This window comes from Electrona antarctica, assembly GCF_951216825.1.
Source record: "Electrona antarctica genome assembly, contig: scaffold_841, whole genome shotgun sequence".
Taxonomy (NCBI): Eukaryota; Metazoa; Chordata; class Actinopteri; order Myctophiformes; family Myctophidae; genus Electrona; species Electrona antarctica.
In genome coordinates, this window is record NW_027638406.1 from 1 (window position 1) to 16,939 (window position 16,939).

The following is a 16,939-nucleotide window of genomic DNA, read 5'->3' on the forward strand; positions in this document are numbered from 1 at the left end:
GATACTGTGTAACGATTTGCAGGATGTTTGGACAGAATCTGGAGGAGTAATATCTAAAAATGTGTTTTTCAAAAGTCGTCCTCCTGGTGGCGCTATAACAGGCCGTTCTGGAACATTTGGGGCAGAGGTTCATCGCGTTAACGGTGCCGGAGATTAGCTGGTAACGGACGGACGGACGGACGGACGGACGGACGCACGCACGCCTTCGGCCTGGTGGAGACAATTAGTGGAATTACTGTGATTTTCTTCTACTAATTAAGGTTACTAAGGTAAGGTAAGGGGGGGGGGGGGGTTACTTATCCATTAATGAAACAGAAGTTAATCACAGTGACAAGAACAATCATCATCACATTTCTATAGTTATAGAATAATGGAACTCAGCATCACCGCCCACAATCGTCACCATTAACACTTTAATTGCCCGGGGTTATTTAACCCATTACATTAATGCACCCATTCGATTTATAAACACGGACCCCTTTTCCGGACGGACCGGCGGAAGTTGTTGATGTGTGTGTAGCAGCTAACAATAGCCACACCACTCTAGAGTCGATCGACAACAACGGGAGACAAGAATAAATCTATCGAGACTAGCGAATGGGCCGCAGGGGCGCCGTCTAACACAGGATCTTTTTTCATTAAAAAAACGGGATAATTTAGATCGCGAGTTATGAACGTTTTAAGATTTTCGTTTTCATCAGCTAAACAGAGGGGTTTTTCGAGGACGTCTCACTCTTGCGCGTCACCGAGGATTGCCCAGGAGGCGCGCCTGGGCTATACGCGAGCCATGCGATCCGTTCTCATATCAATAATCTTCGTCTTTTGGACAATACTTCGTCCTGGGCAACGGGCGTTACCAATAGAAAGGACAAAGTACTTCGTCCTGGGCGATGGGAGTGTTAACTGATCAAACCTGAGTATCTTCAGTCTGCATTGTTGACTCTCAAGTCCAGGAAGTAGCTTCGCCATCCCTGCGTCGGTCAAGCTGTTGTAGCTCAAGTCCAGTTCCTGAAGACTAGAGCTGGAACAGAGAACTGAGGCCAGATGTTCACAGCAGCTCTCTGAGAGGCCACAGCAGCTCAGCCTGAATGGAGATACACACACACACACACACACACACACACACACACACACACACACACACACACACACACACACACACACACACACACACACACACACACACACACACACACACACACACACACACACACACACACACACACACACACACACACACACACACACACACACACACACACACACACACCTTATTTGAGTGTCTTTGTTCTGAGGACTGTGTTCATGGAACTGGATCCTAAATAAATCATATTCTCATAATACTGTACTGTCAATCAAGCAAGCAAGCAATGTGCATAATAGAGATCAAAGGTGCAGATAGAGAGAGAGAGAGAGAGAGAGAGAGAGAGAGAAAGAGAGAGAGAGAGAGAGAGAGAGAGAGAGAGAGAGAGAGAGAGAGAGAGAGAGAGAGAGAGAGAGAGACAGAGAGAACGAGAGAGAGAGAGAGAGAGAGAGAGAGAGAGACAGAGAGAATGAGAGAGAGAGAGAGAGAGAGAGAGAGAGAGAGAGACAGAGAGAGAGAACGAGAGAACGAGAGAGAGAACAAGAGAGAGAACGAGATAGAACGACAGACAGACAGACAGACAGACAGACAGACAGACAGACAGACAGACAGACAGACAGACAGACAGACAGACAGACAGACAGACAGACAGACAGACAGACAGACAGATACTGACGTCAGACTCTTCAGTATACAGTGTGGGCTCTTCATTGCATCACAGAGCCTCTTCACTGTATCTTCATCCAGCCTGGTACCAGGCACCTCCAGATCAACCAGATAGGATGGATTAGAGCTGAGAGCTGACACCAGAACCTCACATGTTGTCTCATTGATGGCAACGTCACCAAGTCTGTAATTACACATTAACATAGAACATGTGTTAATATTACAAAACAATCAGTTTATACAGCACCACACTGCCAATAACAACACTGTAATATACACTACAATTACTATAAATATTACTACTACTACTATGGAGGCATGGATAATGAAATTACCACAATGATAATAAAGGTAAATGTTTAACTTAATTTGTGATGACAATACTGCAATGTAGAAATACTCTGTTACAAGTCCGGGATTCAAAATGTACTTAATGTATTAAAGTAAAAGTAATCATAATGCAGAATTTAGAGTTTTCGAAAATAGCAGATCTACAAGCTCACAATGCGTCGCATTAGGACACGCTGTGAGCTCCTAGATCAACGTGAGCTACAGTATGTAGAACAACGCGTCACATTGCGAGCTTGTAGATCGGCTATTGTCAAATAGACTAAATATATATAGAGTGGTAGGGATGTATAGAGTATAAGTGGTTAATTTGTTTAGTAATACAAATCTAAAACATAACTAGTAACTAAAGTGTTCAAATAATTGTAGTGGATTTTCTTCTCAAAATGAGTGTTGGCATCAAGTACTCATTATGCAGACTATTCCGTTTTATGTCTAAAATGTATTACAAATCTTTTGAAAATAGCTGATCTACAAGCTCACAAACGTGTTGTGATGCGACACTTTGTGAGCTTGTAGATCGCCTATATTTTCCAAATAGACAAAGTTTAAATAGGGCTGAAGTGGTTAATGTATGTTTTGTAATAATAATCTAAATCTCCAAATTAAGTTATTAAAGTAAATAAAGTTCTCAATAAATTGTAGTGGAGTAAAAGTACAATATTTGCCTCTGAGATGTAGTGAATACAGTAGTAGAAGTAAAAGTATAGAAAATCAGAAGTACTTCAGTAAAGTTAAAGTACCTGGAATGTTGTGCTTTAGTACAGTACTGGGTACTTAGTTACTTTCCACCACAGCCTAATATTACTAATATTACTATTAGTACTATAGGTTATTTGTATAATCATAATACGAATAATACCACTGTAGAATAAATGGTACGTAAAGAGTTTAGTTGACTCTTTAATGCCAGCATGACTGATTGTCAACATGTTGTGACTGACTGACTGACTGACTGGCTGGCTGGCTGGCTGGCTGGCTGACTGACTGACTGACTGACTGACTGACTGACTGACTGGATGGCTGGATGGCTGGATGGCTGGCTGACTGACTGACTGACTGACTGACTGACTGACTGACTGACTGACTGACTGACTGGCTGACTGACTGGCTGGCTGGCTGGCTGACTGACTGACTGACTGACTGACTGACTGACTGACTGCAGCTTTAGTATGATGATGATCAGCTTTAGTATGATTTCCTTCATGTTGTTCAAATCCCCATGAATACTAACCGAGCCTTTCTGCAGTTCCTCACAGCTGGTAGCAGTCTCGCTTCCCCCCATGTCTTTGTGTTGTATTTGTCCAGGTCAAACTCATCCAGAACCTCCTCTGACATCAGCAGCATGTGAGCCAGAGCTGAACATTGGGTTTCAGACAGTTGTGTCTTAGATCTGTCCTCTGACTCCAGGAACTGTTGGATCTCCTGATGAACTGAGTCGTCCTTCATCTCCATCAAACAGTGGAAGATGTTGATACATCTGTCAGGGGAGGCATCATCCTCCTCAATGCTCATCTCCTTCAGGTTGTTGATGACTCTCTGGATCTCCTCTGGACTGTTCTCTGTCTGACCCAGCAGGCCTCCTAACGGACTCTGGCTGGACTGCAGTGAGAGGCCATGAAGGAAGCGGATGAAGAGGTCCAGGTGGCCGTTCTTACTCTTCATGGCTTTAAGGATGGCTTTCTTCAGGAAGTCACCCAGGGACATGTGACTGAAGTCATCTTCATCATCTTCATCAGCATCATCATCATCATCATTTTCATCAGCAGCATCATCATCTTCATCTTCATCATCATCATCATCATCATCTTCATCAGCATCATCATCTTCATCATCATCTTCATCAGCATCATCATCTTCTCCCAGGAATGTCTTCAGCACCTCTGTGTTCCTCTCAGTGAAACAGTGCATCAGGTAAACTGCAGCCAGGAACTCCTGAATGCTCAGATGAACAAAGCTGTAGACCTTCCTCTCACCTTCCTCTCCGAAGATCACACTTTCTCTTTTGAAGATCTGTGTGCACACTCCCGAGTACAGCACGGCGTCGTTCACATCAAGACCACACTCTTCCAGGTCTTCTTGGTAGAACATGACGCTGCCTTTCTTCAGATGCTGAAACGCCAGCAAGCCCAGCAACAGAAGACCCTCCCGGTCGGTCGCCATGAGCTGCTGTTGACTCAGCTCACCTTTCTCACCATACTTAAGGTTCTTCCTACATATCTGGACCAAAATGAAGTGGGCGAACATCTCAGTGGGAGTCGTGGGCAGCTGTCCTGTCCCGTCGCTCTTCAACAGGACCTCCAGAACCGTGGCAGCGATCCAGCAGACGAGTGGGATGTGACACAGGATGTGGAAGCTCTTTGTTTTGTTGACGTGTGAGATGATCCTGCTGGCCAGCTCCTCGTCATCACTGAACCTCTTCCTGAAGAACTCCTCCTTCTGGGGGTCTGTGAACCCTCGTACTTCGGTCACCCTGTCAATGCATTGAGGAGGGATCCGATAGGCTGCCGCAGGTCTGGTGGTTATCCAGAGGAGAGCCGAGGGGAGCAGATTCCCCTTGATGAGGTTCGTCAGCAGCACGCCCACCGATGATGTCACCGTGACATCAGAGACGATGTCATTGTTGTCGAAGACGTCAGAATCAATGTCAATATTCTCGAATTTCAGCGGAAACCTGCTTTCATCGAGACCATCGAAGATGAAGACAGTCTTACAGGCAGCGAGCTGCTCTGCTGTGACCTTCTTTAACGTTGGATGGAAGTCATGGATCAGTGAGAGAAGACTGTGCCGCGTCTCTCGGACCAGGTTCAGCTCCCGGAACGACATCAGAATCACGAGATCGATGTGCTGATTGGCCACGCCCCCCGCCCAGTCCAGAGTGAACTTGTACACGGAGAAGGTTTTCCCAATGCCGGCGATGCCCTTCGTCAGAACTCTTTGGATGTCTGTCTCACCGGCTGCCAAGCGCTTGAAGACTTCAGTGCACTTCATCTGGTCAAAGAGGCTCTTCCTCATCTTGGACGCTTTCTCAAGCTGCCACACCTCATGTTGCAGATTAACCCCTTCACTGTCTCCCTTTAAGAGGTAGAGTGTTGTGTAGTTCCTGTTGAAGGAGGTTCCAGGTACTGGTCCGGTGATGTCATCTCGCTGACCTTCGATCCTCTTCATCACACCGATCACATATGGGTCTCTGACATGTTCTGGAACACAACCGTTCAATGTTATTAAACCATGTTCTGGAACACAGCCGTTCAATGTTATTAAACTAAACAATGTAAATTGAACACTGACTCTGAAACAACTCAAAAGGCAACAAACTATTTGACTAGTATATCTAATTCTCTATTTATTTACTTACTAAATTAGTGAGCTATGATGAATTACATGTATAATACTAGAATTTCGCGGGCCTTTGGCCCGCTCATCCTAGCGCCATGCGATGCGTCACAAATGGGAAGAAGGCAATGGCAACCCATGATGTTTTCATTTATGCATTTGCTTGGAAAGCGCAAAGTTGCCAAGCTGGCTGAGTGGCCCGGTTTGGTTTTGTGTATTTGCGTATGAAAGCGAGCATGGCAAGGCGCAGGAACAGTATACTGTACTTTGCTGTACTGTAAGTCTTTGTACTGTACTGTACTCATGTGTACTGTACTGTTCTCTGTACTGTTGTTATTAGTGTTGTTCTTATTTTTTATTATTATTATTATTACATGGATTAATATTCTGATGTGAGCTTTCTTTCTGTACTGTACTGTACTCATGTGTACTGTACTGTTATCTGTACTGTTGATATTATTGTTGTAATTAGTGTAGTGTTCTTATTTTTTATTATTATTATTATTATTGAAAGAGAGCATGGCAAGGCGCAGGAACAGTATACTGTACTGTACTGTACTGTAAGTCTTTGTACTATACTGTACTGTACTGTACTGTACTCATGTGTACTGTACTGTTCTCTGTACTGTTATTAGTGTTGTGTTCTTATTTATTATTATTATTATTATTATTATTACATGGATTCATATTCTGATGTACTGTACTGTACTGTTCTCTGTACTGTAACATATTATAGTTGTTATTAGTGTTGTGTTCTTATTTTTTATTATTATTATTATTACATGGATTAATATTCTGATGTGAGCTTTATTTCTGTACTGTACTGTACTCATGTGTACTGTACTGTTATCTGTACTGTTGTTATTATTATTATTATTAGTGTAGTGTTCTTATTTTGTATTATTATTATTATTATTATTAGCGTTTTGTGGCGTGTGTGTGTGTGTGTGTGTGTGCCATTTCAGCTGCATTGCGAGGCGATCCAAACCCCCCCCCCCCCAACCCCCAACCCCCCCGCGCACGCACGCACGCACACACCACACACACACACGTGTCTGCAGTGACACTGCGTTGTACACAGCTGTTTTGTGTTGCAGCACGTTGTTGCAGCGCGCACGTGTGCGTGTAGTGTTGGTGTTGTTGTTCTTATCCATATATGCGCCTCGGTTCGTCCCGATTGTACCACGCCAGGTGTCGACGCGGTCGTGTTTGCATTATTGTAACTGTGTATGTAATCGCGGCGCTCTCCATCAAAGTTAGAATCAGTGTAGAACCTGTGTTGTTGTTCTTCTTCTTCTACTTTTGGTTTCCGGCAGGCTGTACACTGTGTGTGTGTGTGTGTGTGTGTGTGTGTGTGTGTGTGTGTGTGTGTGTGTGTGTGTGTGTGTGTGTGTGTGTGCACGAGTGTGTGTGTGTGTGTGTACTGTGTAACTTCCGGTAGTGTTTCCGGAAGTGTGAAAGGTAACACGAAAAACACGTGGGTCACGTGGTGGGGTTTTGAGCCATTGGGAAGGGGTGATGTAGTGTTGCCAGGTCCACGTATTGTAAGCGAGTGGTAGTGTGTGTAAGTATAGGCTGTAGGCTGTAGGAAGTCAGGGTTTGCGGCCTTGTTTACATAGACGTGGCAACAATGTTGGCGGCGCAGCCAATGAAAAGAGGGGAATCACGGGATGCAGTGTTGCCAGGTCCGCGAATTGTAAGCGAGTTGTAAGTAGCGTGTTGAATGGCATTTTTTCTGGGCTTGTTTTCATAGACCTGGCAACATGTGAGTGTGTGCGTGCGGAGGTGTGGGTGCTTGGGGAGATATTGTTTGTTGTGAAGAGATACAATGCCGGCGTGGGTGTGGAAGGGAGGCAACGTTGGTGTCAGTGCAATGAGTAATGTTCCGCGGGTGGTGTTGAGGGTCGGCGTTCGGCGCGATATGAGGAGATAGCGGCCGAACGACGCGGAGGGTAAGTGTGTGACGTCACTGCCGTGTGAGTGTAGTGTGTTGCAGTGTGTCAGTGACGTGTCAGTGATGTATGCAGTGTGTGACTTTGGGTCCCTTTTCCTGGGTTGGATACAACTTCTCACTTGTATATATAGATATTATTTACATAATAAATTAATGAATATCTCAGGCTTTACTTGGTAGAATGCTGGAGGGACGGTCACACACTGAACCCCTGGATGGACCCTCAGTCCCCTCTCTGTGGACACACACACACACACACACACACACACACACACACACACACACACACACACACACACACACACACACACACACACACACACACACACACACACACACACACACACACACACACACACACACACACACACACACACACACACACACACACACGCTAGCATGACGCTAGTAACTAGTGATGGACGGTAACAGACTAGTTGAGTACTAGTAGGTGAAATATTAGTAGTAGGCCTGTCAGTCGATTAAAATATTTAATCGCGATTAATCGCATGATTGCCCATAGTTAATCGCCGATTAATCGCAAATTAATCGCATCTTTTTTATCCGTTCTAAATATACCTTAAATCAGTGGTTTTTAAGATTTTTCATATCAAGGTCCATTATTTATTCTGCATTTGAGCCACGGACCACCATTTGATGACATTTAGCCTTCCAGACCCAAACTAAAGAACTGTATTGATGAGAGAGATAACAGGCTGTATGTTGATCAAAATAACATTTTTTCTAAGTTCTCTAATTGTGTAGACTTCTTGTAAATTAACTTTAAGTAATGCATTTGTTTAACAATTATTCAACTCTTGAGAGTTAAAGATCTATAAGGGTTCATTTGGTTACCAACCCTCCATCATTTAGCTGTGGGCCACCTGGAATCCCCTCAGGGACCACTGGTGGTCTTTTCAAGTTTTAAATACTCAACATGGGAGAATGCTTGCTTTATTGCAAATGCCATGGAAGGGGGAAACAAAATCATAAACTCAACACACACACACACACACACACACACACACACACACACACACACACACACACACACACACACACACACACACACACACACACACACACACACACACACACACACACACACACACACACACACACACACACACACACACACACACACACACACACACGAGAGCCCCTGCCCCTCTCTCCTGCAAGTCAACATTAGCTTTAGCACTCATTAGCATGGTCTGTGTAGCATGATTAGCATCAAGCTTCCACAACTAACTAACTATGTTTGTCAACCAAAACTGTCAGAGTTTGCCCAATGCCCACTTCAAAGAGCTTCTGATCTAACACATTGTGAAGCAAATTAATTAATAACGAGCCGAACGGAGGCATTCAGCCTCTGCTCACAGCTCAACTGTGCGCAGCCCTATAGTACTGACGGTCCGGAGTCCGGACTGAGTGTGGGAATGGTAGAGAGAGAGTGGGGGGGGGGATGAGAGAGAGGCGGGGCTATTGGAATCTGCCTGCCTGCATTCAGATGCATGCGTCTCTCAACCGTTCTGTCAAACTTCACCGTGCGTTAATCGCGCGTTAATTAAATTAACGCCGTTAAAAGGACGTTGAGTTAACGCACGATTAACGCGTTAACTTTGACAGCCTTAATTAGTAGCTTTGTGTCTTTGTAGTTGAAGTTGAAACCATCTCAACTCAACTCGTTTAAACACTTCTAAAGAGAGGTCAGACTTTCTAGGCACTCTAGGACCTTATTCCTGAAAAATTCCCTGGCATGAAAAGTGTTAAGTGTAGCTCTGTTTCCACCACAGTCTGTGTGCAGTGGGTGCAGTCTGTCTTGTCATGGGAGCGTGCAGTGGGTGCAGTCTGTCTTGTCATGGGAGCGTGCAGTGGGTGCAGTCTGTCTTGTCTTGGGAGCGTGCAGTGGGTGCAGTCTGTCTTGTCATGGGAGCGTGCAGTGGGTGCAGTCTGTCTTGTCATGGGAGCGTGCAGTGGGTGCAGTCTGTCTTGTCATGGGAGCGTGCAGTGGGTGCAGTTGGTCTTGTCATGGGAGCGTGCAGTGGGTGCAGTCTGTCTTGTCATGGGAGCGTGCAGTGGGTGCAGTCTGTCTTGTCATGGGAGCGTGCAGTGGGTGCAGTCTGTCTTGTCATGGGAGCGTGCAGTGGGTGCAGTCTGTCTTGTCTTGGGAGCGTGCAGTGGGTGCAGTCTGTCTTGTCATGGGAGCGTGCAGTGGGTGCAGTCTGTCTTGTCATGGGAGCGTGCAGTGGGTGCAGTCTGTCTTGTCATGGGAGCGTGCAGTGGGTGCAGTCTGTCTTGTCATGGGAGCGTGCAGTGGGTGCAGTCTGTCTTGTCATGGGAGCGTGCAGTGGGTGCAGTTGGTCTTGTCATGGGAGCGTGCAGTGGGTGCAGTCTGTCTTGTCATGGGAGCGTGCAGTGGGTGCAGTCTGTCTTGTCATGGGAGCGTGCAGTGGGTGCAGTCTGTCTTGTCATGGGAGCGTGCAGTGGGTGCAGTCTGTCTTGTCTTGGGAGCGTGCAGTGGGTGCAGTCTGTCTTGTCATGGGAGCGTGCAGTGGGTGCAGTCTGTCTTGTCATGGGAGCGTGCAGTGGGTGCAGTCTGTCATGTCATGGGAGCGTGCATTGGGTGCAGTCTGTCTTGTCTTGGGAGCGTGCAGTGGGTGCAGTCTGTCTTGTCATGGGAGCGTGCAGTGGGTGCAGTCTGTCTTGTCATGGGAGCGTGCAGTGGGTGCAGTCTGTCTTGTCTTGGGAGCGTGCAGTGGGTGCAGTTGGTCTTGTCATGGGAGCGTGCAGTGGGTGCAGTCTGTCTTGTCATGGGAGCGTGCAGTGGGTGCAGTCTGTCTTGTCATGGGAGCGTGCAGTGGGTGCAGTCTGTCTTGTCTTGGGAGCGTGCAGTGGGTGCAGTCTGTCTTGTCATGGGAGCGTGCAGTGGGTGCAGTCTGTCTTGTCATGGGAGCGTGCAGTGGGTGCAGTTGGTCTTGTCATGGGAGCGTGCAGTGGGTGCAGTCTGTCTTGTCATGGGAGCGTGCAGTGGGTGCAGTCTGTCTTGTCATGGGAGTGTGCAGTGGGTGCAGTCTGTCTTGTCATGGGAGCGTGCAGTGGGTGCAGTCTGTCTTGTCTTGGGAGCGTGCAGTGGGTGCAGTCTGTCTTGTCATAGGAGCGTGCAGTGGGTGCAGTCTGTCTTGTCATGGGAGCGTGCAGTGGGTGCAGTCTGTCTTGCCATGGGAGCGTGCAGTGGGTGCAGTCTGTCTTGCCATGGGAGCGTGCAGTGGGTGCAGTCTGTCTCGTCATGGGAGCGTGCAGTGGGTGCAGTCTGTCTTGTCATGGGAGCGGGGTCTGTCTGTGTCAGCCTTTCTCTATCGCAAGGCTGTGTTCACAGAGTCTGTACCTGGTCAAGGACTGTCTTAGTTTTGTGTCAGTCACAGTGCTCAGGAATTCTGCCAGTGTGTATTCTCTGTTTAGCTTTTTTTCTGTCATCACCGTTATAACAATTCTGACTCCGACCTTTGATTGAAACCTTTATTCATTCTCGAAAAGATTAGAGTTTAAAATTATCTTACTTTGAGCGTGAAGGTCCAGGTTCATCACTGACGTCTGAAGAGAGTCCGGTAGAAGTGAGAGAGTAGATGCCACTCGTTGTGCTGCTTGGAGCCTCTGGTCTCTGACTCTGGTTGTCATCCCTGTTATCATTGTTTATGTCACCCCTGTTATCATCACAATAACAACACTGTTTCTGTCTCCTCTGTTATCATCACAATAACAACACTGTTTCTGTCTCCTCTGTTACCACCACAATAACAACACTGTTTCTGTCTCCTCTGTTACCACCACAATAACAACACTGTTTCTGTCTCCTCTGTTACCACCACAATAACAACACTGTTTCTGTCTCCTCTGTTATCACCACAATAACAACACTGTTTCTGTCTCCTCTGTTACCATCACAATAACAACACTGTTTCTGTCTCCTCTGTTACCATCACAATAACACTGTTTCTGTCTCCTCTGTTACCATCACAATAACAACACTGTTTCTGTCTCCTCTGTTACCATCACAATAACAACACTGTTTCTGTCTCCTCTGTTATCATCACAATAACAACACTGTTTCTGTCTCCTCTGTTACCATCACAATAACAACACTGTTTCTGTCTCCTCTGTTACCACCACAATAACAACACTGTTTCTGTCTCCTCTGTTACCATCACAATAACAACACTGTTTCTGTCTCCTCTGTTACCACCACAATAACAACACTGTTTCTGTCTCCTCTGTTACCATCACAATAACAACACTGTTTCTGTCTCCTCTGTTACCACCACAATAACAACACTGTTTCTGTCTCCTCTGTTACCATCACAATAACAACACTGTTTCTGTCTCCTCTGTTACCATCACAATAACAACACTGTTTCTGTCTCCTCTGTTACCACCACAATAACAACACTGTTTCTGTCTCCTCTGTTACCACCACAATAACAACACTGTTTCTGTCTCCTCTGTTACCATCACAATAACAACACTGTTTCTGTCTCCTCTGTTACCACCACAATAACAACACTGTTTCTGTCTCCTCTGTTACCATCACAATAACAACACTGTTTCTGTCTCCTCTGTTACCACCACAATAACAACACTGTTTCGGTCTCCTCTGTTACCACCACAATAACAACACTGTTTCTGTCTCCTCTGTTACCACCACAATAACAACACTGTTTCTGTCTCCTCTGTTATCATCACAATAACAACACTGTTTCTGTCTCCTCTGTTATCATCACAATAACAACACTGTTTCTGTCTCCTCTGTTATCATCACAATAACAACACTGTTTCTGTCTCCTCTGTTACCACCACAATAACAACACTGTTTCTGTCTCCTCTGTTACCACCACAATAACAACACTGTTTCTGTCTCCTCTGTTACCACCACAATAACAACACTGTTTCTGTCTCCTCTGTTATCACCACAATAACAACACTGTTTCTGTCTCCTCTGTTACCACCACAATAACAACACTGTTTCTGTCTCCTCTGTTACCACCACAATAACAACACTGTTTCTGTCTCCTCTGTTACCACCACAATAACAACACTGTTTCTGTCTCCTCTGTTATCATCACAATAACAACATTGTTTCTGTCTCCTCTGTTACCATCACAATAACAACATTGTTTCTGTCTCCTCTGTTATCATCACAATAACAACACTGTTTCTGTCTCCTCTGTTACCACCACAATAACAACACTGTTTCTGTCTCCTCTGTTATCACCACAATAACAACACTGTTTCTGTCTCCTCTGTTATCATCACAATAACAACACTGTTTCTGTCTCCTCTGTTACCACCACAATAACAACACTGTTTCTGTCTCCTCTGTTATCATCACAATAACAACACTGTTTCTGTCTCCTCTGTTATCATCACAATAACAACACTGTTTCTGTCTCCTCTGTTACCACCACAATAACAACACTGTTTCTGTCTCCTCTGTTATCACCACAATAACAACACTGTTTCTGTCTCCTCTGTTATCATCACAATAACAACACTGTTTCTGTCTCCTCTGTTACCACCACAATAACAACACTGTTTCTGTCTCCTCTGTTATCATCACAATAACAACACTGTTTCTGTCTCCTCTGTTACCACCACAATAACAACACTGTTTCTGTCTCCTCTGTTATCATCACAATAACAACACTGTTTCTGTCTCCTCTGTTACCACCACAATAACAACACTGTTTCTGTCTCCTCTGTTACCATCACAATAACAACACTGTTTCTGTCTCCTCTGTTACCATCACAATAACAACACTGTTTCTGTCTCCTCTGTTATCATCACAATAACAACACTGTTTCTGTCTCCTCTGTTACCATCACAATAACAACACTGTTTCTGTCTCCTCTGTTACCATCACAATAACAACACTGTTTCTGTCTCCTCTGTTACCACCACAATAACAACACTGTTTCTGTCTCCTCTGTTACCACCACAATAACAACACTGTTTCTGTCTCCTCTGTTATCATCACAATAACAACACTGTTTCTGTCTCCTCTGTTACCATCACAATAACAACACTGTTTCTGTCTCCTCTGTTATCATCACAATAACAACACTGTTTCTGTCTCCTCTGTTACCACCACAATAACAACACTGTTTCTGTCTCCTCTGTTATCATCACAATAACAACACTGTTTCTGTCTCCTCTGTTATCATCACAATAACAACACTGTTTCTGTCTCCTCTGTTACCATCACAATAACAACACTGTTTCTGTCTCCTCTGTTACCACCACAATAACAACACTGTTTCTGTCTCCTCTGTTATCACAATAACAACACTGTTTCTGTCTCCTCTGTTACCATCACAATAACAACACTGTTTCTGTCTCCTCTGTTACCACCACAATAACAACACTGTTTCTGTCTCCTCTGTTATCATCACTATCATCATTATAGTAATTAAACATGGAGATGAGTGACTGTATGTGGTGTTTATAGTCATTTAAACATGGAGATGAGTGACTGTATGTGGTGTTTATAGTCATTAAACATGGAGATGAGTGACTGCATGTGGTGTTTATAGTCATTAAACATGGAGATGAGTGACTGCATGTGGTGTTTATAGTCATTTAAACATGGAGATGAGTGACTGTATGTGGTGTTTATAGTCATTTAAACATGGAGATGAGTGACTGTATGTGGTGTTTATAGTCATTAAACATGGAGATGAGTGGACTGGTGTTTATAGTCATTAAACATGGAGATGAGTGACTATGTGGTGTTTATAGTCATTTAAACATGGGGATGAGTGACTGTATGTGGTGTTTATAGTCATTAAACATGGAGATGACTGACTGTATGTGGTGTTTAGTCATTAAACATGGAGATGAGTGACTGTATGTGTTGTTTATAGTCATTAAACATGGAGATGAGTGACTGTATGTGGTGTTTATAGTCATTAAACATGGAGATGAGTGACTGTATGTGGTGTTTATAGTCATTAAACATGGAGATGAGTGACTGTATGTGGTGTTTATAGTCATTAAACATGGAGATGAGTGACTGTATGTGTTGTTTATAGTCATTAAACATGGAGATGAGTGACTGTATGTGGTGTTTATAGTCATTAAACATGGAGATGAGTGACTGTATGTGGTGTTTATAGTCATTAAACATGGAGATGAGTGACTGTATGTGGTGTTTACAGTCATTTAAACATGGAGATGAGTGACTGTATGTGGTGTTTATAGTCATTAAACATGGAGATGAGTGACTGTATGTGATGTTTATAGTCATTAAACATGGAGATGAGTGACTGTATGTGGTGTTTATAGTCATTAAACATGGAGATGAGTGACTGTATGTGGTGTTTATAGTCATTAAACATGGAGATGAGTGACTGTATGTGTTGTTTATAGTCATTAAACATGGAGATGAGTGACTGTATGTGGTGTTTATAGTCATTAAACATGGAGATGAGTGACTGTATGTGGTGTTTATAGTCATTAAACATGGAGATGAGTGACTGTATGTGGTGTTTACAGTCATTTAAACATGGAGATGAGTGACTGTATGTGGTGTTTATAGTAGGGCTGACCTCGATTAGTTGAATAGTCGACTAATCGATCGGAACGGGTCTCAGTCGACTGACAACCTCTCAGTCGATGTTCACCAAAAAAAAACAAAAAAACAGTCGGGACGATTTTTTTCTTTTGGGCCGGGTGGAAAACCCCCTCTCCGTTATAATGGTATGCTCCCAGTCCCCGCACCGCAGCATCGGGGAACACTCTGGCAGCCAGAGTAAAGGCTGGGAGGGACCGAGCCGAGGGAGGCTACTGTACTGTAGCCTACATGTTGTTTATGCTCCGGAGTCCAGACCCATGCAGTTTAATAATATACAGTCACAACAGAATGCACACTGCTGTCTCGTGTCTCATCACAATCCCAATGCGCCACCCGTGAAGTCGGGGGGGAAATAAAAAACAGGCTGCTAGTGTTAGTGTAGGGTCGGGGATCGTTAGCTTAGCGCGTAGCTACTGATTCAACCCACTGATTGAACTTCATCTCCGCCTGTAATCTAGGTTATTTTTTTATTGACAACGTGAACGAACCCCGACACCAGCGCTGCAAAAATAGACAGATCTACAAGCTCTCAACGCGTAGCGAACGGCGCTGCAAAAACAGGCAGGACGCGATGCCTTGAGAGCTTGTGGATCAGCCTCCCCGACGGTGCGGGGAGGCAAGAGTTCTCCGGGGAGGAGAAGTTACCAGGGCAGGCTACATGTTGCTGCGGCTAACAACACTGTCACCAGCCAGTGGTTGTGATGTTAGCTGGGCTTGCAGCTGCTTGTCCGTTCCAACTTCACTTCATCTCCACCTGTAACTTATTTTTTATTTTGTTACCCTGGCTGCGCATGGAGATGAGTGACTGTATGTGATGTTTATAGTCATTTAAACATGGAGATGAGTGACTGTATGTGATGTTTATAGTCATTTAAACATGGAGATGAGTGACTGTATGTGGTGTTTATAGTCATTAAACATGGAGATGAGTGACTGTATGTGGTGTTTATAGTCATTAAACATGGAGATGAGTGACTGTATGTGGTGTTTATAGTCATTAAACATGGAGATGAGTGGACTGGACCATTCAGCCTGGCAGAGACAACCATACATACATGTATAGTGTTGTATATATTTATAGGAGGGTTGACATACTGTGTATCAGGAGGTCCAGGTTCATTACTGAAGCTAGGACCCTTGTAGGGGTTAGACCAGTCACTCTTCACAGACAGAAGGCTGGGAGTTGGAGACTCTGCTCTGTGGTGGACACTTCTGGAATCACACAGACAGAAATAACAATACATAAACAACAGAGACAGTGAATAATACTACTAGAAATAATACTAAGTAAATAACAGACAGTAATTAGCATAACAGTAGCTTGTATTCCATGTAGTACAAACGGTGCAATGGAATGATTTGTCCAAGGAGATAAAGACCAGTTCCTCTCTAAACACTTAAAACTTAGGTCAGGATTGAGAAGGCGTTTTTAGAATCCTGAATGGGTTAAAAGGTGTCTGTTGAATTGAGCAATTGTAACAGTTATCTCCTTAACACATTCCGACCAGGATTACTGCATGTTTTTTGTGAGGGTACCTACCCTAGGGGACACGGGGAGAACATGTAAGGGTACCTACCCTAGAGGACACAGGGAGAACATGTGAGGGTACCTACCCTAGGGGACACAGGGAGAACATGTGAGGGTACCTACCCTAGGGGACTCAGGGAGAACATGTGAGGGTACATACCCTAGGGGACTCAGGGAGAACATGTGAGGGTACCTACCCTAGGGGACACGGGGAGAACATGTGAGGGTACCTACCCTAGGGGACACAGGGAGAACATGTGAGGGTACCTACCCTAGGGGACTCAGGGAGAACATGTGAGGGTACATACCCTAGGGGACTCAGGGAGAACATGTGAGGGTACCTACCCTAGGGGACACAGGGAGAACATGTAAGGGTACCTACCCTAGGGGACACA

The 16,939-nt window shown here is 44.7% G+C and overlaps 1 protein-coding gene across 1 annotated transcript in view; it reads right to left on the minus strand.

Moving 5' to 3' along the window:
• Positions 1-913: 913 nt before the first annotated feature.
• LOC306918110 (NACHT, LRR and PYD domains-containing protein 3-like) overlaps positions 914-16,939 on the minus strand; it is a gene marked incomplete at its 3' end in the record, with an annotated part of 32,775 nt that continues 16,749 nt past the window's right edge. Inside the window, exons 7-12 of the mRNA XM_079530993.1 lie at positions 16,112-16,228; positions 10,949-11,068; positions 7,562-7,623; positions 3,333-5,298; positions 1,761-1,934; positions 914-1,084 (exon numbers count right to left, since the gene is read on the minus strand). Coding sequence (XP_079387119.1) covers positions 914-1,084; positions 1,761-1,934; positions 3,333-5,298; positions 7,562-7,623; positions 10,949-11,068; positions 16,112-16,228 — 2,610 coding nt within the window. The remainder of the gene's footprint in view (positions 1,085-1,760; positions 1,935-3,332; positions 5,299-7,561; positions 7,624-10,948; positions 11,069-16,111; positions 16,229-16,939) is intronic.